This window comes from Protobothrops mucrosquamatus, unplaced genomic scaffold (assembly GCF_001527695.2).
Source record: "Protobothrops mucrosquamatus isolate PMUCROS unplaced genomic scaffold, P.Mucros_1.0 scaffold_257, whole genome shotgun sequence".
Taxonomy (NCBI): Eukaryota; Metazoa; Chordata; class Lepidosauria; order Squamata; family Viperidae; genus Protobothrops; species Protobothrops mucrosquamatus.
Window position 1 is genome coordinate 2,322,321 of NW_015386333.1, and position 19,346 is coordinate 2,341,666.

Consider the following 19,346-nt stretch of genomic DNA (forward strand, 5'->3'; position numbering starts at 1 on the left):
TTGTCGACAATGGTCAAGGAGACAAAGAAACCACCCTCTAACTGTTTCCTAGATCCCTCTAACCATTTCCTAGAACCAGCCCACTTCAAACGCTCCTCCAAACGGAGACCCCGCATATTGGGCATAGCAGTGATCATCCTATTCACATGTCTTAGCATCCAAGGAACTAACTTTGTAGGAGCCTGCAAAGAACTACAGATTATTGAAGGCATTCACCATGACCCAGTAATTGACAAATACCTAAAGGCCCAAAATTGTGTATAGACGTTCAATCCTCCCCATGCATCCTGTATGGGAGGAGCTTGGGAGCACATGATTGGCGTAGCCTGCAAAATCCTGGACTCTATGTTGACAAAGATACCCACGATGATGCATGAGATCCTCACCACCCTCATGGCAGAAGTGGCAGCTATCATGAACACTCGACCTTTGGTTCCAGTTTCTTCAGATCCTGAAAATCCAACTATCCTCATCCTGGCTGCCTTACTAACCCAGAAGACAGGCGACTGGCCAGCACCATTAGGAAACTTTGTTCCCAAAGACATGTACAAACAACAATAGAGACAAGTTCAACTGCTTGCCAACACCTTCTGGAAGCGCTGGAAGCAAGAATACTTGCTACAGGATCGCTGCAAATGGAAGACCAAAGAGCCTAACCAAGAAGAAGGAGACCTTGTCTTGCGAGAGACAAGGATGCACATCGGAACTCTTGGCTCATGGGACTTATGCATCAAGTTCTACCCAGCTCTGATGGATTAGTTTGCCAAGTTGAAGTCCAGACCATGAAGCCATTTGAGTCATGTCGTGACTCAAAGACTCTCGTTGCTTTACACCAGACCGATCACCGACTTGGTACTGCTGCTGAGGAAGACCGAACTTGAAGATTGAACCTCGAATTATGCATATTGTGTCTATCTCATAATTGCATTGTTTGATGTTATGCCTTTGTTTATCTCAGTTATAGTTATGCATGTTTTGTATTTACCTCATGATTGCATTGTTTTGATGCCATGTTTTTTGCTTATTCTAGTTAATAGTTAGTTAATAGTGGAAAATGTATAATTCCAGGCGGGGAATGTGCTGGTCCAGTATATAGCTAGCTTAGGAAATTGTGTGTAGAGCAAAAAGCATTTTAAGGGTTAAAGTGCTGCCACCTTAAGGGTGGCCTTCTGGGAAATGTAGTTTAGTTGTTACATGGTTATATCTGTGTTCTAATTGGCCACTGGGAGGGTCTTGTGTCTTTTATTACGGGACATCCTGTTACGTGTCAGTTTATTATCTCTCTCCATGAATCCTAACCACGAGGCTGGGAGCTCCGTAGAATACGGAAAATGTAACCAGAGTAGCATGTGAGATTTATGAAGATGGAGGAAAATTATTCTCTTTTTACCTGTGTGAATGGACGAAATATGAAACATGTGACAGATGAATCTACAATAACTGTGAGTTAATGCTTAGAATTCCTGATCAATAAATATTCTGCATATTACCATTCCGTGGAGTTATTCTATCTGGATTGTGGCCAGAGCAACCGCCTACATTCCAGAATACTTCCTATGTCAGTGGTGGTGAACCTATGGCACGCGTGCCAGAGGCAGCTCTCAGAGCCCTCTCTGTGAGCATGCGCGCCATGCCCCGGAGATGGCAACCGTCCCTCTTCAACTAGGCGCCCGCTAACTCACCGAGGTCCCACATGGCTGGATGCATCCCAGCACGGCTGGTTTCCCTCCCCTCCATCCCATCTCTCCTGGCCTCGCATGCTCTCCTTTTCCCGGGCACAACCCACTGCATTGCCTCCTCAGCTGTCAGCAGCTTCTCTGAACTGCTGGCAATGGGTGCGGAGCCCCAGAGTGCACTGGTCAAGGGGCCAGCAGGCTGTGGCTGCTGACAGACACTGTCGGCCCCCATGCGCTCACTGGCTCTGTGTGCAGGGGCCAATAGTGTCAGGCAGCAGCTGCCCTGGCCTCACCTTGCCCTGCGACAATGGCACCCCTGCCCTGCCTCACCTTGCTTTGCCTCACCCCGCAGGACGAGCCTCCTGCCCACTGCCCCATCTGCCAGAGACCCCCCAGATCTCCCCCAACTCTGCCCAGACCCCACAGGTGTCCCTCCCCACAAGCAACATCGAGGTGATCATGCCCACCTTGGCCACACCCACCCAGTCTGTCATGACCACCACAGCCACGCCCACCTAGTGGACCACGCCCACCTGGCACCCAGTGATAAATAAATAGGTTTTGGGTTGCAGTTTGGGCACTTGGTCTCTAAAAGGTTTGCCATCACTGTCCTATGTGTTACTTTGGTAATTTTTGCAGCAGCCCTGTGTTAGGATTATCTAGTTGTTTCTGAATAATAAATGGAGATTTCAGGTTGAGAAATTATTTACTTGGTTGCAAAATTAAGTAATAACCAAAGCAACATCTGAAAAGGAGACTTACCAGTTCATGGATGAATATACATTGTACTAAATGAACAAATGCTCACCTCAACAGCAAAATACATGATTTAATTTTCAATAATGACCTATTAGAAGACTTGAAATACTTTAAGAATAAAAGAGAGCTCCATCAATTAGTATTGAGATTTCCCCCTCTTCCCCCCCCACACCCATTCTATCTCCTTTTCTTACATCTTACATCTAGACCACAGCTACCATATTCACCTGTGCTTCCAACTTTAACTTGCTAAACATGAACGAACTAAAGAAGCATGGAATAAGATTTTAAGACATTTATTAAACAAAACAACAGATTTCTGTTGCAAATTCCATTCTGCTTGAGGGCTCTTTGAAGACTACTCAGAAAGATGGTTCAGAATGCAGCACAGTGGTGACTGCATTGTTGTGACCTATAAACCTCTTTATGGCTTGCTGTCTTACCTGCAGGACTTCCTCCACCATAGCAGTTTGCCCACCTGTGTGGAAAGCTAAAAAAAAATATGATGTTGATTTTCCTGTTTCTTATCCCAGCAGTAAGTTAACTGGGGCGATATTGGGGGGGGGCTATTTGCGTTTTGTATGGTTTAGAGTAGACTTATGCAAATGTTGTTTCTTGTTTATCTGAATATCTGTGAACTACTGAATGTTATTATTTATAAGCTGTCCATAGTCTTCAATTGGAGCAGCTTTCACATGCCATAATTAAATGTATTACATAGATTTTAAAAAAAACTCTCAGAAAATTTGAAAAAATGTTCCCATTACTGCTTTCCATAAAGTCTATTACGCAGTCTTTCTGGCAGCTCCTAAAAAATCTTTAAAGATGACAGAGCTTCATTATAGAACTAGACAGTACACATATAATCCCCACCCACCCTTAGTTGAATTCATTCTTATAACAGATTTAGATATATTTATAATCATGAAAAAATATCCAGAGGAATTCAAGTCCTAGAAGAGATGCATCTAAATTTACGAGTTAAGCACCACCATTATTTCAGTCAGCAAAAAGCAAGGAGTTTGTATCATAACAACTTGCATCAATTTATGTGACAAATACAGTAAATATATTCTTCATTAATTAGGCTTGCTTTCCGTATATATTTGGTATTGGTGTATGCTTCAGTCCTATTGCCAATAAAGATGGATAAACTAATCAGACTTGTTAATTTGTTACATCTGAAGCAATATCATGGGCTGTTCTATATATGTCACAATCATACATCTGCATGAGTTGTAAGTGCTTACATTCTTTTTTCAATCAACTTGCTTTTCTAAATCTAGCAAATGTATTTCTGAAAAGGAAACACAGCAAAGAATTGCCTATTCATACAGTTGCAATATTCCACAGTATACTACTAAAGTACATAATATTTCAATAGTCTCAAAGTAGTTTACAATTTATGTGAAATATTAAACCATTTTTGCAAACATGGGACATCCACAAAAGGAGACAGCAAGGAAGGCAAATGACATGATATGGATCATAGATCATTTGTGCAATGATAGTATGAGATATATAACTTTGTTGTAGCTTCTAATAGATGTCTATGGTTGCAAATTAAGTTAATGATAGAGAAATCACAAAACATGTAGAAAAAGCTGCTAGGGAAAGGAGTCAACTCATCCAATTGATGACTGTTAACTAGTACTTACATATTCTCCCACTTGTCAGTTACATATATTGATTGATTATGTGCTGTCAAATTGATATTGACTCTTAGCATCCATATAGACAGATTTTGTTCAGGACAAACTTATTAATGAAGTATTAATACCACTCTACAATGCCTTAGTAAGGCCACATTTGGAATACTGCATCCAGTTTTGGTCACCACGATGTAAAAAAGATGCTGAGTCTCTAGAAAGAGTACAGAGAAGAGCAACAAAGATGATTAGGGGACTGGAGGCTAAAACATATAAGGAACGGTTGCTGGAATTGGGTATGTCTAGTTTAACGAAGAGAAGGAGGAGCGGGGACATGATAGCAGTGTTCCAATATCTCAGGGGCTGCCACAAAGAAGAGGGAGTCAAGCTATTCTCCAAGGCTCCTGAAGGCAGGACGAGAAGCAACAGATGGAAACTGATCAAGGAGAGAAGCAACTTAGAACTAAGGAGAAACTTCCTGACAGTTAGAACAATTAACCAATGGAACAACCTGCCTCCAGAAGTGGTGAATGCTCCAACACTGGAAGTCTTTAAGAAGAGACTGGAAAGCCATTTGTCTGAAATGGTGTAGGTTTCCTGCCTGAGCAGGGGGTTGGACTCGATTACCTCCAAGGTCCCTTCCAACTTTATTATTATTATTATTATTATTATTATTATTATTATTATTATTATTATTATTATTATTATTATTATCTCTCAGCTTTTAATATTCTCAACCAAGATACTAATCATCTGGCAGAACTGGCCTTGGAGCATCATTTTATCAGCTCTGATCTTTCCTATCAGTACATGTTCAAAAGGTTTATGAAAGAGAATATTGTTAAATATCTGAATTGCTAATCTTTATTGTCTCATATGAATCCATTCATCTTCTCCCCCATACTGTTGAGCATCTGTATGCAATGACTAGGAGATATTACCTGAAATTTGGAATAGTTTTTCCTCTGTATCTTGACTAAATCCAGCTCTAATATATTTTCCTCCTTAGCACCTAATTCCAAGGGAGCAATGCATATTCTTAAAAGTTGCTTCATTGTGGACTGGATGATGAAAACAAACTAAAATTTAACCCAGAAAAGATGGATGGATAGTAGAAAACAAGGACATTGGACTCTGAAGTTGGGATTCTGCTTATTTTGGATTATGTTGCCACCCTCCTTGAAAAAGCAAATTGGTTCACAATCTGAGAGAGAACTCCTTGGTCCTCAACTGCCTCTGGATTTACAAATGATGACTGTGACAATTTTCAAATAATTAACATTACTGCATCTACAGTTCTTAAGTGATATACAATTGTTTGTGCCTTTACATCTCACCAAACTACTGTAAATCTAGCCTTTAAAAGTTTGAGAAATTATTGTTGGTACAAATGCAGGATTCGTATGATGTCCATTCTAAAAAATTGGAACGGGTCATTCTTACCATGGATTGATAGTGAACCTACTTTAGTGATTAGGCAAGTCCTAATTGACTAATTTCTCATATTCAAGTTTTGTTTGCAAACTGCAAACAAGAAAGCAGAAAAGAAGGAAATCAATCATGTAATCAAGACAAACATGCACAAACATGCAGTGTGGCAAAGAATGTTATCTGCAAAGATAATAGTATAAAGAAAAAGGAAACATGTAAAGCAATACCTCATGTAGAAGGAATATAATAGTACTAAAATACCACTGATGAAGGACTGATTGTTGTAATATGCTATCTGAAGCCGGTATTAATGTGTATTTTATTTATTTTGTAATTATGTTGACTGCTATACAAATTTTATCCTATTTTTATTGTAAATCCATATGGATATAAAACAGTTCATTGCTTATTATATTATGCCAGGATTATACCCACAAATGTTTTTAGAGGTTTATTTTCCTCAGCATTTACATTGCTAATTATTCAATTACTTATCTCTTGCTGGATTGTAATTTTTTTTTTTACCCAGAGTTTTTGTTCATAGTACATTCCTTAATCAGGAGTATTTCTCTGTCTGCCATCTTGGTTTATCCAAGTCAATTCATTCATGGGAATAGGGTGGAGAAGAAATTGAGTACTTTTAATTAAACTGTTACCTCATTTAAGGTAGTCAAACAGGAAGAAATCTAGAAACATAACTACTTAACTTCAATCATAGTTAACACATTGCTTCGTAGACCACCTCTTCAGATCTTATTTACAAGTTAATATTCAGGTGTATTCTGGATTGGTAATGATGTTGATGAAATAATATTTATGCACTTTTAATCTATTCTGAGGGAGGATTTGATTTTCCAAATCTGAAGCTACAACATCAAATATTGTCAGATATTAAATATTGGGAGCCAATAATTGGCACTAATTTTCCAATTGGATAACTTTGAAATATACATATAAAGCACCTTTGGTTAGATGCATAGTGTTAGGACTCAAATACACTAAAACTAAGTCTAAAGTTAGTCTAAAGTTAATCAGCTAGAAAGTTATGGACATAATGTCTAACAAAATATTTGACAATTTTTCCCATGCCATATTGATTTGATGGTGATAGTGATATGGAAAAAAATGAATCATGTTAAGTGTTAATACCAGTTTATAATGCCTTAGTAAACTTGAAATACTGCTGAATATAATATATATAATATTATATTATATTATACTGCTGAATACTGCAATATATAAAAAACATTTTGAGACTGTAGAACAGAGGCCCCCAACCTTTTGGGCACCAGAGACTGGTTCCATGGAGAGAGGTTTTTCTGCGGACCAGAGGGAGCATGATTTTCTGTGCTGCCTGCATCCCACAGATGGGGCTTTGCTTGTTTGTGCGAACCGGTTGCTGGCATGCCATGGCCCGGTACTGGTCCATGGATCAGGAGTTGGAGACCCCTGCTCTAGAAGGAGCTCAGAAAAGAGCGACAAAGCTGATTAGAGGACTGAAAGCTAAAACATACCAAGAACAGTTGCAGGAATTGGGTATGTTTAATGAAAAGAAGGACCAGGGGTGACATGATAACAGTGTCCTAATATCTAAGGGGCTACCATAGAGAAAAGGGGGTCAACCTATTCTCCAAATTACCTGAAGGCAGCACAAGACGTAATGGATGGAAACTAAGCAAGGAGAGAACCAACCTAAAATTAAGGAGAAATTTCCTGATAGTTAGAACAATTACTCAGTGGAATGACTTACCTTCAGAAGTTGTGCGTCTCCAACATTGGAGGTTTTTAGAAGAGATTGGACAACCATTTGTCTGAAATGGTATAGGGTTTCTGCTTGAGTATGGGGTTGGACTAGAAGTCCTCCAAGGTCCCTTCCAACTCTGTTATTCTGTTATTCTGAATAGAAACAAAGATATTGACTTTGGACCAACTGATAGATGATGGAGATGAAATTTTAACATACTTTATGTTAAGAAATAAACATCATCTATCAGATATAACCCAGTGGCATTATTTACAATTACATTTGTTAACAAAATTGTTTGGATCAGCAGAATTTTCAGCTTCAGAGACCTGAGATACTAGAACAGCTTGTTAAAACTTTTAAAACCTACTATTACTTTTTATAGAAATTTGTTATCAGTAAATAATTTTGATATGCAGGTGTTAAGAAATGAGTGGAGTAAAGAATTAGAGGTCTCAAAAGACAGTGGGAGAAAGTCTTAAATTCAATAGACCTCAAATTACAACTTATAGAACAATAAATAATATTTTGAATTTATTGGGCTTCAGTGCATTTGTATAGATAACACTGTCAAAACAGCATGTTGTTAGAAATGTAATAATAAGAATGCTTCTTTATTTCCCAAAGTTGGGGGGAAAGTGGATTAATAAATTTGATTGTGCAACAAGAGCTAAAAATTTCAGAAGACAATGTTCTTTATGTAGTACTTGGAACTTCACAAACAGAAAATGTAAATTGATTCTCTGTGCCATTATGGACAAAAGATGATATGGCAATGATATTGCAGCATTGAAAAAATAAATGTATGGCTTTTTTATTCAATGGATTGAGTAACTGATTGCATCTGCCATTTATGAGAGGATTGCCTATAGATGTAGACTTTGAATAGACAAGTATAATGATATATGGGATTCATTTATATAGAATAGGTTAAAATGTAATTATATAAGAAATATATATGTACTTGAATAATATTTGCATTAGACAAATATATATAGAATGGTAATTGTTACTATAATGATATACTATTTTTATTGTCATATTTCTTTCATTTTTTGTTAAAGCACTTTTTGTCTTGTTTTTTTTCTTTTCTTTGACAATGTACGTGTCTCCATCATCTTTGGGTTTTGCTTCTTTTTTCTTTTCTGTTATTAATTAAAAGGAAAAGAAAAAAAAAAGAAAAAAGGACAAGACATTGTGAAAATCGGAGTGTATGTAAAAATGGCTAAACTAGCTTGTTTCATTATAAATGGGCAATAATTATATTTATAAAAAAAACTACAAACCTTTTATGGTCTTTTATTGAAAATAGATAAAAATGAACTGATATATAATTGAAAGGGATTGTTTATGGAAAGAAGGGAACCAAAATATGTAATTTGGGTGAGTGGAGATGACAACTATTATGTTTACAACTGCTACAAAAATGGTTGGAAAACACTTCTTTATATAGCTTTTCTTTCAGTTTTCTTTATTTTTTTGCTGTCCCTCACTTCTTTCATCTTATTTTATATCTTTATATTTCTGTAGGGTTTTTTTATTCCTGTGTAAAGTTCTTTTTCAATGAAACTTATATATAAAAAAGAAGGAATGCAGCATTTGTAACAAGAAATAAGATTTAACATCAGTGTAAAACCATCATGTACCTGGGAATTTATCTAACTAAAAATATTTTTTAAAAATGGGAAAAAAACCTTCACTGATCTAGAAAAAATATAATGGCAGTTATGTTAAAATGTTAAAAGTTAAACTTATTTATCTTGGCTAAGAATATCAAAAGTAAAAATGAATGTCTTAGAAGGGATTAAATTTCTATTACAAATTATCACATTAAAAATTAAAGGAAAAAAAGAAAAGACATTGAATGAATAGCAAAGACAAATAACTAATTTCATTTGGAAAAACAAAAGACTGAGGATTCTACAAAATGCAAAATAATGAGTTTTGTGAAATGGGAAGCACAGATCATGTTAACAGATTGCTTATCCCAGTTTGAGTCAAACCTACTTTGATACAGCATGTTTTCATCTTCAAGGAGGAACAATGATCTTAAAGAATCAGAATAGGTTCTTGCAGAATCAATTCTTTTAAATTAGTTAAATACTCCAGAGGGAAAGGACAAGCAGTAAGATTACTATGTTTGCTGATATCATCATTTACAGGTTCATTAAAAGGAAAGCAAAGAGCTTCTGACATTTATCTTATTGAAGAGCCATGGTGGCACAGTGGTTAGAATGCAATATTGCCAGGTTAACTCTGCCCACTATTCAATCCTCACCTGCTGAAGGTTGACTCAGCCTTCCATCTTTCTGAGGTCAGTAAAATGAGGACCCAGAATGTTGGGGGCAAAATGCTGACTCTGTAAACCGCTTAGAGAGGGCTGTAAAGCACTGTGAAGCTGTATATAAATCTAAGTACTATTGCTATGTCCAAATTGGGGAAATGAGTCTTAAAGTGGAAAATATGAATTAATGTAAGCAAATGCAAAATGATACATATTGAGGCAAACAATCCTAACTTTCATAGGTCCTAACTTGATATGATGACCAGGAATCCTAGGTTAGTGATGGATAGCTTGAGAAAGACATCTCTCCAATGTGTGGTCATTGTGAAAAAGTCTAATTGCAAAATCAGTGCATTACTATAACATCTTTGCATAAATCCATGGAGCAACACACTAGGAATTAGTAAAAAAAAAAAAAAAGTCACTACATATTCTAAAACTGATTTTAGACCTGGAAAGAGTGCAGAAAAGCACAAGAGAAATGACTGATGAGTTGAGCATCTTCCTTGTAAGAAAAAGTTTCATGATCTTAGGGATTCTTTCAATAAAGAAGATAAATAAGGGATGGTAGAGCTATATAAATGTGGATATGCTGAAAACTGATACAGGAAAAAAAGTCTCTAGAACTGTGAAGCATCCCAAGAACCTGAATGGACATGGACAGGAAGCATTTCTTTAAACAGTGCACATGTCACAGGCAATAGTTGGCAGCATCTAATAATCTTTGCCAGTCTTAAAAAACTAAGTGTAGTTGGATCTGGATAAGACTTGGATAGGAGATCTCCAGGAAATTCCAGAGTTGTAGATTAAATTGGAAAAGTAGAACTGTACAAATTTGCAAAGTTATTTGCCACAATTTGTTCCCCTTTTGCCTGCATAAGGCCATTACCTGTGGTAACGTTGGTTCAGTCATCTGTCAAAACTGTGTAACGTTTTAAATTTGGTCCTGATTAGCTATTTGAAAATATGATAAGCCTAAGTAGCAGTGTTTCCATGTAGTCATTGGTTCAATTCAAGAAAGATTTTCTTTCAGTTAAAAGTGCTTCTCCACTTTGGCAACCTTAAAATGTGTTGGCATGCTGGCTGGGAAATTCTGGCAGCTGAAGATCACACATCCTAAAGTTGCCGAGGTCAAGAAATACTAAATTAAACTATGAAATTTACTAACACAAGAGGCAGTGATAGCTATCTGTTTGGACAATGTTAGAAAAGAATTAGTCAACTTCATGGCTAAAAAAGGCTTCTACTTATGCTGTTTATATTAGACCCTTCCTTCTAGTTAACAACAGCATCAGCTGATATGTATAAGTGAAAAATATATGCACCCAGCCCTCTTATAGTTGGGCATGTGGGGTCAGATTCTTGGATTTTGCTCTCTACATATGGTCATTCACTTTAATGATGCATGTACATAATATTGCCATTCAACCACAATGCTTTAACAATATGTTTTTCTTATGCTTCTTATCTCTCATTTTAAACTACAGAAAATGCAACTTTCCTAAAAAAAAAAAAAACCTCAAAAACAAAAAACATCAACAACAACAAAAACCAAGATAAGATCATAACTTCAGCAAACCAGCCAGCTGTCTCACTTTTCCCCTGCTTTTTTTAAATGCACACAAAGAGTTGTATATCTCTGGGTCCTCCTAGGAGAATAAAAATGTCCAGTTTTTTAAGCAAATAAGGACTGAGTATTCTGCTGGGTTAAATGTACCTTTTTTTAAAATCTCAGATTGTTGGAAACACACACAGACACATAAACATACAAAGTCAATCCTTCAGTCTATGACATACAGTAACCATTTGTCTTGTATTCTTCAGAAGTTTAAACAGGTGGGATGTTTTTTTTAGTCTTTTTTTTTTAAGAAAGGTGCACCTAGAAGTAAAACAGCTTTTGATTCTTGAAGTGCATCACAGTGCAGGGACTTTTTAGCATAACTTCAGTATTTCAAATAATGGCATTGTATTGTAGTTATATACATGTTTGATTTACCTTTTAATTTATTCTAAAGTGCCTTTTTCTTTTATAAGTTTTAATAGTATTGCCATATATATGCAATAACATATAAATAACAAGTCTATAAGTAATTGTTTTAAATTTGATTTTAAATGTTATGCTGATTTCTGTGTCAGTTCCATTTTAGCTCATTTGAATTCTTTTCCTTGATCTTTTTAGTGAATGTTAAACTATTGCAGAATACTGTCTAAATGCATGTGGCCAATTTACCAAGTTATTCTAGCAAGGAAGCAACAATAAGTAATGGAAAATTCAATAGAATTTTGTTAAATTGCTACTGGAAATAAGGAAAGAATATGCTGCCCAGCTCAGAATGTGTCAAAACTGTGACAAAAATGTTAAAAGATCTCCTGTTTATAATGTTTTTGACATAAATGTTACAATGCCACTTTAAAAAAAGAGATTTGCAAACATTTTTCCTAGTTCAGCTTGTCATGCACATTCCAGAGCTCAAAGACATTTCATTTCTCACTAAGTGTTGGCAAATATTGTATGCATTCTTATTTGAATAAATAATAAAATACTTTCCCTGGTGGATGTTAAATGTTTGCCTGTGAGTCTTTGAGTTGTGTGATTATTAACCCACGCCTTGAAAATAAATAGAGCAATTGGCTTTATAGGTGTAGCAATTAGGTCACAGGTTAAAAACAGATTAAAGGAAGTACAAAAAAGATGCAGACTCTTTAAATGATGGCATTAATTAGCAGGTAAAGCCATGTGATACTTTGGATGGCATCTGGAAACTAGAACCTTGCCTGATATTAAAAATAATAAAAAATAAAAATAATAATCCATCTCCTGCAGGGCTCCATGCAAGGAATTATTAAGTAAGGGCAGAATTTGATCAGTCTTCTTAGGCCAAACCATAAGTCATTATATCTTGCTGTTGAGAGCCATACAGATTAGCAATAGAATTTTTTCTTCTTCTTCCTCTCCCCACTTTTCCTTTGGCAATTTAATCCTAAGCATATCCATATCATTGACTAAATACTTTTTGATATGTTTTTTGTCAATTCCTTTAACAGTCTACTTGCATCTCTTTTTCTATGATCACCTCTTTTTCTGGTATCCACCTCTCCCCACCTTTGAACTTTTGGAAAAAGTGAAACTGGGTGGAACCAAGTTGTGGAGAGAAATGCCTGGGAAGCATACTGTATCTTCCAGGTGCCTCCTTAGAAAACAAGTTCACTCTGATTATTTTTCCCAGGCCAGCAAAAAATAAGCACTTTGATGTGGAGTGCACACAGCAGAAAAAAAGGGGAAATAAGCATAAAGGAGGGGTTGTAGAGCTAATAAACAACTGTTCTATTCTGCACTTTATGTAAGCTGATATTAGTGTGCTTCTCTAGATTGCTTCTCATTCACATATGCACGAAGGTCCCATTTTTGTCAGCATTTCCCCAGTTTAATATTCCCACAGAGAATAGTCCAGAAAAAAAACTGACAGTAATGATTCTGGACTCCAAATTACTAAGAATTGCAGTCATGAGTTGAAGTTGCCAGTAAACAGCCGATAGCAGCAGCATGAACTCCAGTTCCCCTCTGGCGATTTCATTGTCTTATTTCTCTCAAAGGAAGGAGCAGAGCCAATGGATGGCTCACCACTTCAGTATGCATTGGAACCTCCCATGCTAGTGGCTGTCCTTACATAATAAGCAGATGACTAATTGCTTCAACTATCAGATCTAATACGTGTTCATGGCACTTAAAATGCAGTAAACGAAACCATTGAATTCCATGTTTAAAATATCACAATCTATTCCTCTCTATGTACAATTTAGCTTGGCCTTCACAAGTGATGTTCATTTGTTACATGGATTCCTTCCATACACTGGTGTATAATCTTCTGCCATACTATTAGGCTATTATTAAACATGTGTCCAATAACCTATCTATAAAGAGGAGTGTGCGTGTGTGTGTGTGTGTGTGTGTGTGTGTGTGTGTGTGTGTGTGTTCCTGCTGGTCAAGTTACTTTGATCCAAAGTACAGGTAATCCTCAACTTATAACATTTCATTTAGTGACTGTTTGAAGTCATAACAACACTGAAAAAAGTGACTTACGACTGTTTTCTCATGACCCCAAGACCATGTGATCAAGATTCAGATACTTAGCAACTGACTCATATTTATGATGATTACAGTGTCCCGGGAACATGTGATCACTTTTTGCGATATTCTGATTGGCAAAGTTAATGAGAAAGCCAGATTCACTTAACAACTGCATTACTAATTTCACAACTGCAACAATAGCAAAAAAGCTCTAAAATGGGGCAAAACTCACTTAACAAAAACCTTGTTTAGCAATAACAATTTGGGGCTCAATTGTAGTAATAAATTGAGGACTACCTGTAATGGACTACAGGTTTTTTGGTCTTTCTGCCAGCAAAAGTATGTTGTGCTTTTTACTCTGGAATAGGTGAGCCAAAATAAATTGGAATGACCAAAGTATTTAATACAAAGTGGCAATGATAATTCCTAGCATGTTCTAGTATAGAGAGGACAGTAGAACATAACATGAGTTTCAGTCTGGATATGGAATCAATTCAATTATTCCATCACCACATGGATACAGTTTCTGTTTGAAGGATATCTTTTTGTATCTTCCTTCAGTAATGGCTATTGGAAGGGCATTGAAAAAGCCCTTCTGAATTAAGGGGTGGTTATGTGATTGAGATATCTGGCTGGTTGGAGAAGGTGTGCAAAGTGCCTCAAGAAGATTTTTCTGGATAGGACCAAGAAGTCAGCTTTCAGCTCTAAATCAATGGCCTGCTGTCTGAGATCAGTTACAGCACATTTTTGCCCATCAAGGACATGGTTGATCATGAACAGCCATAAAGTTGTAGTTTGGCTTGCATTGCCTAGCTCCAAGAGCACTAGAAGCTGTCAGTCATTATTAGATTAGTCATACCTACTGGGTCTTAAGCTAGTGGGAGAAGATGTAAATCAGGTAGAAGTTTCACTTTTAAGAAGGCCAGCTTAATGGGGAACAGATGGGTTCAAAAAACAGCATGAAAGGTGCTAAATTCTCAGAAATTTAGGCTGGATTCTTTTCAAGGGAAGAAATTAGCTGAAGGAGCCCAACTTAGCTCCAAAAAATCACTGGGCTCAAGCCTTAGTTGAGAAAACTTTAATCAGTGCAGGTATATGCTGAGTTCCTTTGGAGAAGTAAAAGAACTATAAGATTGACACTGTTTTGTGTGCATTTAAAGTGATGTAATCAGCATGAGATTTGTGGTTACCCATAGCTTGGAAGACAATCCCCTGATTTTTAAAAATCTTGACTTGCTCTATTAGGTGGTTTTTTTAATCGCCAGGCATGCGCCTTAGGGTGACCTTGGTTTTAGTTTAATTAATTTCTAGGCATCTTGGCAGTGCTCAGCTAGCATTTAGAGTGCCCATTTGAGGCCAATTTGTTTTTGGGAAAGAAGGACAGCATCATCTGCATACAGAAGAATGGAAATTTCCCAATTTTAGTGGATGAAGAGATGAACAGTTCAATTTGTCAATAAGAAAATTAATATATATAATAAAGAGAAGGGAGGCTAAAATAAACCCTTTCATCACTTCCCACTTAACAGGAATTCCTTTGGTACAGTGTCCATAGGCACTGCATAGCATCTTCATCCAGGAGTTCTCATACAACTTATGTACTGTATAATTACCAATAGTCTTTCATCCATTGAGGAAGTTTAATTTCTTCCCTAGTTTGAGTCTGCAGATGGTTTCAAAAACATATCTAAGGTCAACAAACTCTACATAAAGTGATGAGCATGCTCAACTATTTCTCAACTAGATTTTGGAGAGTTAGAGCATGGTCAATCATTGAGCAACCTTCTCTGAAGCTTGCCTCTCATCAGTCAAAATATTCTCAGTTATGACCCAGTCCAGGAGTTTGTAATACAAGTATCTGGCATATAGTTTGCTAGCCATACTGTATTGAGGAGGCTGATGGGAGTAGAGGATGAAATTCATGGATAAGATGAAGAAGACTGAAGAATTACACATTTCCAGAACCGAACTGAATTTTTGAAATGAGTGATAGAGATTAATTGGTTCTAAGACTTTATCGGGGAATACCTCTTCTTTAGATGTAATAGCTGTTTATATTTCCTCTTGAATAGAAGGTCCTGGGTTGAGTAAGTGAGAGAATCCTTTTTATATTCCTTAAAGCAGGAAATTAGTTGTTTCTTGGTATGTAACAATCACCATTGAACCAAAGATGATTAAAAGAGGTCTGATTCTTGTTAATACTAAATGGATAGGTAGGGAGAAGTAGCTGAAAATGGACTACCTGAATGTAGGATGGCAAGACTGTTCAGGGGACATGCCATCTACAATATTTGTATGTAATATGTGGAAGTGCTCCATTGATGGAGAGCATTTGAGTTAATTTGTCCTTTGTCTAACAGTCCTTTCTGTGTGTATTTGTCCCTTGGAGATATTTTCAGATGGGGCAGGATAGGACTAGAAAGGGAGCAACAAAGGGCTTCAAAAGCAACATGTTGGGACAACAATCATTCTCAGGACAGTTGTGAATATGAAATTGAAGAATTGAGAAAGGTAAGTTTCTTGACATGATAAAATAGTTAATCAGAGAAGTCCTTATACCATGTGGGAACTCTACTGGTTAATAAATAATAAGTGGTGCCATTCAAAATTTGCAAGTCTAAATTATAGAATGTATGCAGCATCTGTAAGCCCTTGAAATCTCCAGTATGGTCATGAGATTCTCTGGTAGGAAGGGCGGGGGGACAGTCAGGAATTTTAGAAAAATTGGCAAATTGGCAATTATCATTTGGGCCTAGTCTGGCATTAAAGTCCCCTGCAATCACAACATGGGCTGTGGGAAAGAGTAATTGAAGAGCATTAATATAATTTTACACTTTTCACCAAATTTCAACAATGCATGGTCAAGCGATGTGAGGAGGTATATAGAAATTAATGAGAAGCAGTTTCTATCTAGAGAAATTCAAAAGATTCTCAAGTGTTCTATTGACAAAATCTCAGTATTTAAAATGGTTGAGATATGAGTGCTCAGACCTGCATAATATCTCCCTTGTCTCGTGCCAGGAACTGCTGAGAGGGATAATGACATATATCCTTTAATAAACAGATCATTTTTTGACCACGTCTCTTAGAACATAAAGATGTTAAATTGGGAGATGTAGCTCATAATGGTAGGGTCTTTATTACTGGCTTCCCATCTGGCAATGTTCCAGGAAAGCAAGTGATTCTAGTGTGGAACTTTCTTGTCTGTTGTCTGAGGGGGTGACTAGTGTTGTATTGTGGTCTATGGATGGTTGATATGACTCATGGCGTCACAATAGGGATGAAATGAGATCCAAAGTTTCTTTAGTATCTGGGAAGATATAATAATCCTCCCCCTTTTGCCATTCTTGTGCTGTTTTATGGAGTCAAATAACTTTGATGGAGGTTGGTGTGGCATGATGGACATTAGAAGATAGTTTTTTTATTTTGGTATAATTTGTTGGGGGGTGATTCTTCTTCCAAACTTGGGGGCTGCCAGTGCCATAGGCCCACACGATTCCTCGGGCAAAGATTTGCTCGAAGCCTGAGGTGTGTGGCAGTTATTGGATATATTAAACCACAGAAGTCCATGTTATGTTCCTAGTACAGGCCATTGTCTGACTCAGAAGGTGATTACCTGGGTTTTAGGCAATCAAAACCTTCCTCTTGTATATCAACAGCATTTGGTTAATTATTTTCTGGAGTTTCTGCATGTTGTGGTACTTTGACTGGGCACAGGATGGAGGGATTTGGATCTGCTCCAGGGGACCCTATATTAATGAACTGCAATTCTATTTTCCCTAGGTCAGAGGAGGGGGCCACATGACTACCGGGTCTTTTCTCAAAGGGCTGGCCGCTGTCTTGAGTGATTGGTAAAAAGAAATAAATTAAAGGTCTGGCTGCTTTACGGGTTGCCACTAGAGTTCTCTCAAGTCATCCAGTCTTTGTATAATATGAGATGTTCTGAAGCTGGCAGGGCACTGAAAAAATTAATCAGTTTTTTTTCTAGAAGGTCATTATGTGCAGTATCTTGCTGTAAGAGAACAGATTTTTTTGCCTGAGCAGTCATCTTTCAGGGGCTGAATTAATAAGGTGTCCTTGAGATTATCTGAAATTGGGTGGTCATGTTTAGTCTTTAAAATAGCAGTAGTCTTGGGCCCAGATTGGCACACGAGTAGGCTGAGTTCCTCTGAGCAGAACACACGCTTTAGAAATATTGAAAAAGTATGCAGAAAATGCCTCATTTTAAACAACTTGTCAGGAATCGGGGATTGCCTAAATGTAAGTAGAATTGGCTCTCGATCTCTGCTAGATGGAAGCCACCCAGCCTGTTGTAAATCAATCCTCCTCTCTATGTTGCAACTGTCTTAAAGATAAAAACAATTGCTCTTTTTGCTTCCCATCAACTTCTATTTACTATGTTATTTAATATTTGTAAGGTGATTTGTTTGTAAATAATATTTACGTACATAATATTTACGATTTTAAAGTCTCTTTCCCCTAGTTATCTGCCCACTGGAAGCTTGTTTCTCATCCTTTCCCCTGGAAGTGATCAACTCTCTCTCTCTCTCAATTATGCTTTCCCTGTTTTTTTGGTGTAGCGGTAAGGTTGCCCTTGGCTTCTCTTCTGTTTGCTTTTGTGAGACACAGGTCTGTGCATCAGCAGGGTTGTCATTAGGCTAATTGTTAGTATGTTTTACAAAGTCTTTTAAAGAGTCCACTTTGATTTTAATTATAGACAACAAGTCAGAGATAGAGAGGACTGTTTGTGTGATCAGCAGACTTTGTCTGGTTAGAACGTTGGTTGCATTTTCATTCTTTAAGTTTATCAAGCTGGTATTCACACTTTCATCCTCTATTAACTGTGCAACTGCAAAGCAAAATGCAGCACTGTGTTCAGAGTGGGTCAAGGGGGAAGTGGGTAGAGAGGGAGAGTTCTCTTCTATTGGAGTGGAGAGATCTATAAACTGTTGACACTAGACTTCTGCTCACAAATCCCACTCTAAAGCATTGTATCCAGTGAAGGGATTTCAGTGAGTAAGGTATTACAGGAGCTGGCAATGTGCTCGTTAGGTAACTTTCGACTGTTTTGTGGGCTTGGAACTTGTGTTGCACAATATGCCAAACATCTTTAATTTCTTCTTTCATGATGATCAATAGTGTCCTAGAACTTTCCCAACACTTTCCAAGTTTTGAGGCCTCCAATAAAACAGCAGGAGGATGGTATGATAAAGAAATACTCCTTCTGAGGAGCTCTTTATAGTGGTTGCAGCCTCTTCGCCATCTTGTCTCCCCTCCTTAGGAAATGTTGTGGATTTTGTCAGGAAAGAGCTGCTGAAGATTGGGATGGGGACTGTCCTAAAATACAAAAGGCAGCTGCGGTGCAATAAACAAAGATAAAGAATTATTTTACCAAAATGCTCTCTGTTACCTCTCCACCCTCTCTTTTCCTCCTAAACTTGCCTGCTTTTGTTCATTTTTTGATCTAGTGAACTAATTTCAAAGGCTTGAGCTGCAGCAGGACATTGTTACTATATTCTAAGAAAGCTGATGGCACCTGAAGGCAATCATGGAACTCAAGTAGATAGCTGGGATTGAAGACTGCTTAGCAGCCTGCCAGCTTCTCAGTTTTTGAAAATTAAAAAAATTTGTTTTCAAGACAGAAAAGGCATCTGGGCAGACACCTAGCAAATACCAAAAAAGATGTCTTCCTTCCTTCCTTCCTTCCTTCCTTCCTTCCTTCCTTCCTTCCTTC

At 37.2% G+C, this 19,346-nt stretch overlaps 1 protein-coding gene across 1 annotated transcript in view; it reads left to right on the top strand.

Annotated features, from left to right (window-relative positions):
- The first annotated feature begins 366 nt into the window (after nucleotides 1–366).
- Nucleotides 367–19,346, top strand: part of KRCC1 (lysine rich coiled-coil 1) — a 72,960-nt gene continuing 53,980 nt past the window's right edge. Inside the window, exons 1-2 of the mRNA XM_015831455.1 lie at nucleotides 367–545; nucleotides 2,885–2,970. Coding sequence (XP_015686941.1) covers nucleotides 367–545; nucleotides 2,885–2,970 — 265 coding nt within the window. The remainder of the gene's footprint in view (nucleotides 546–2,884; nucleotides 2,971–19,346) is intronic.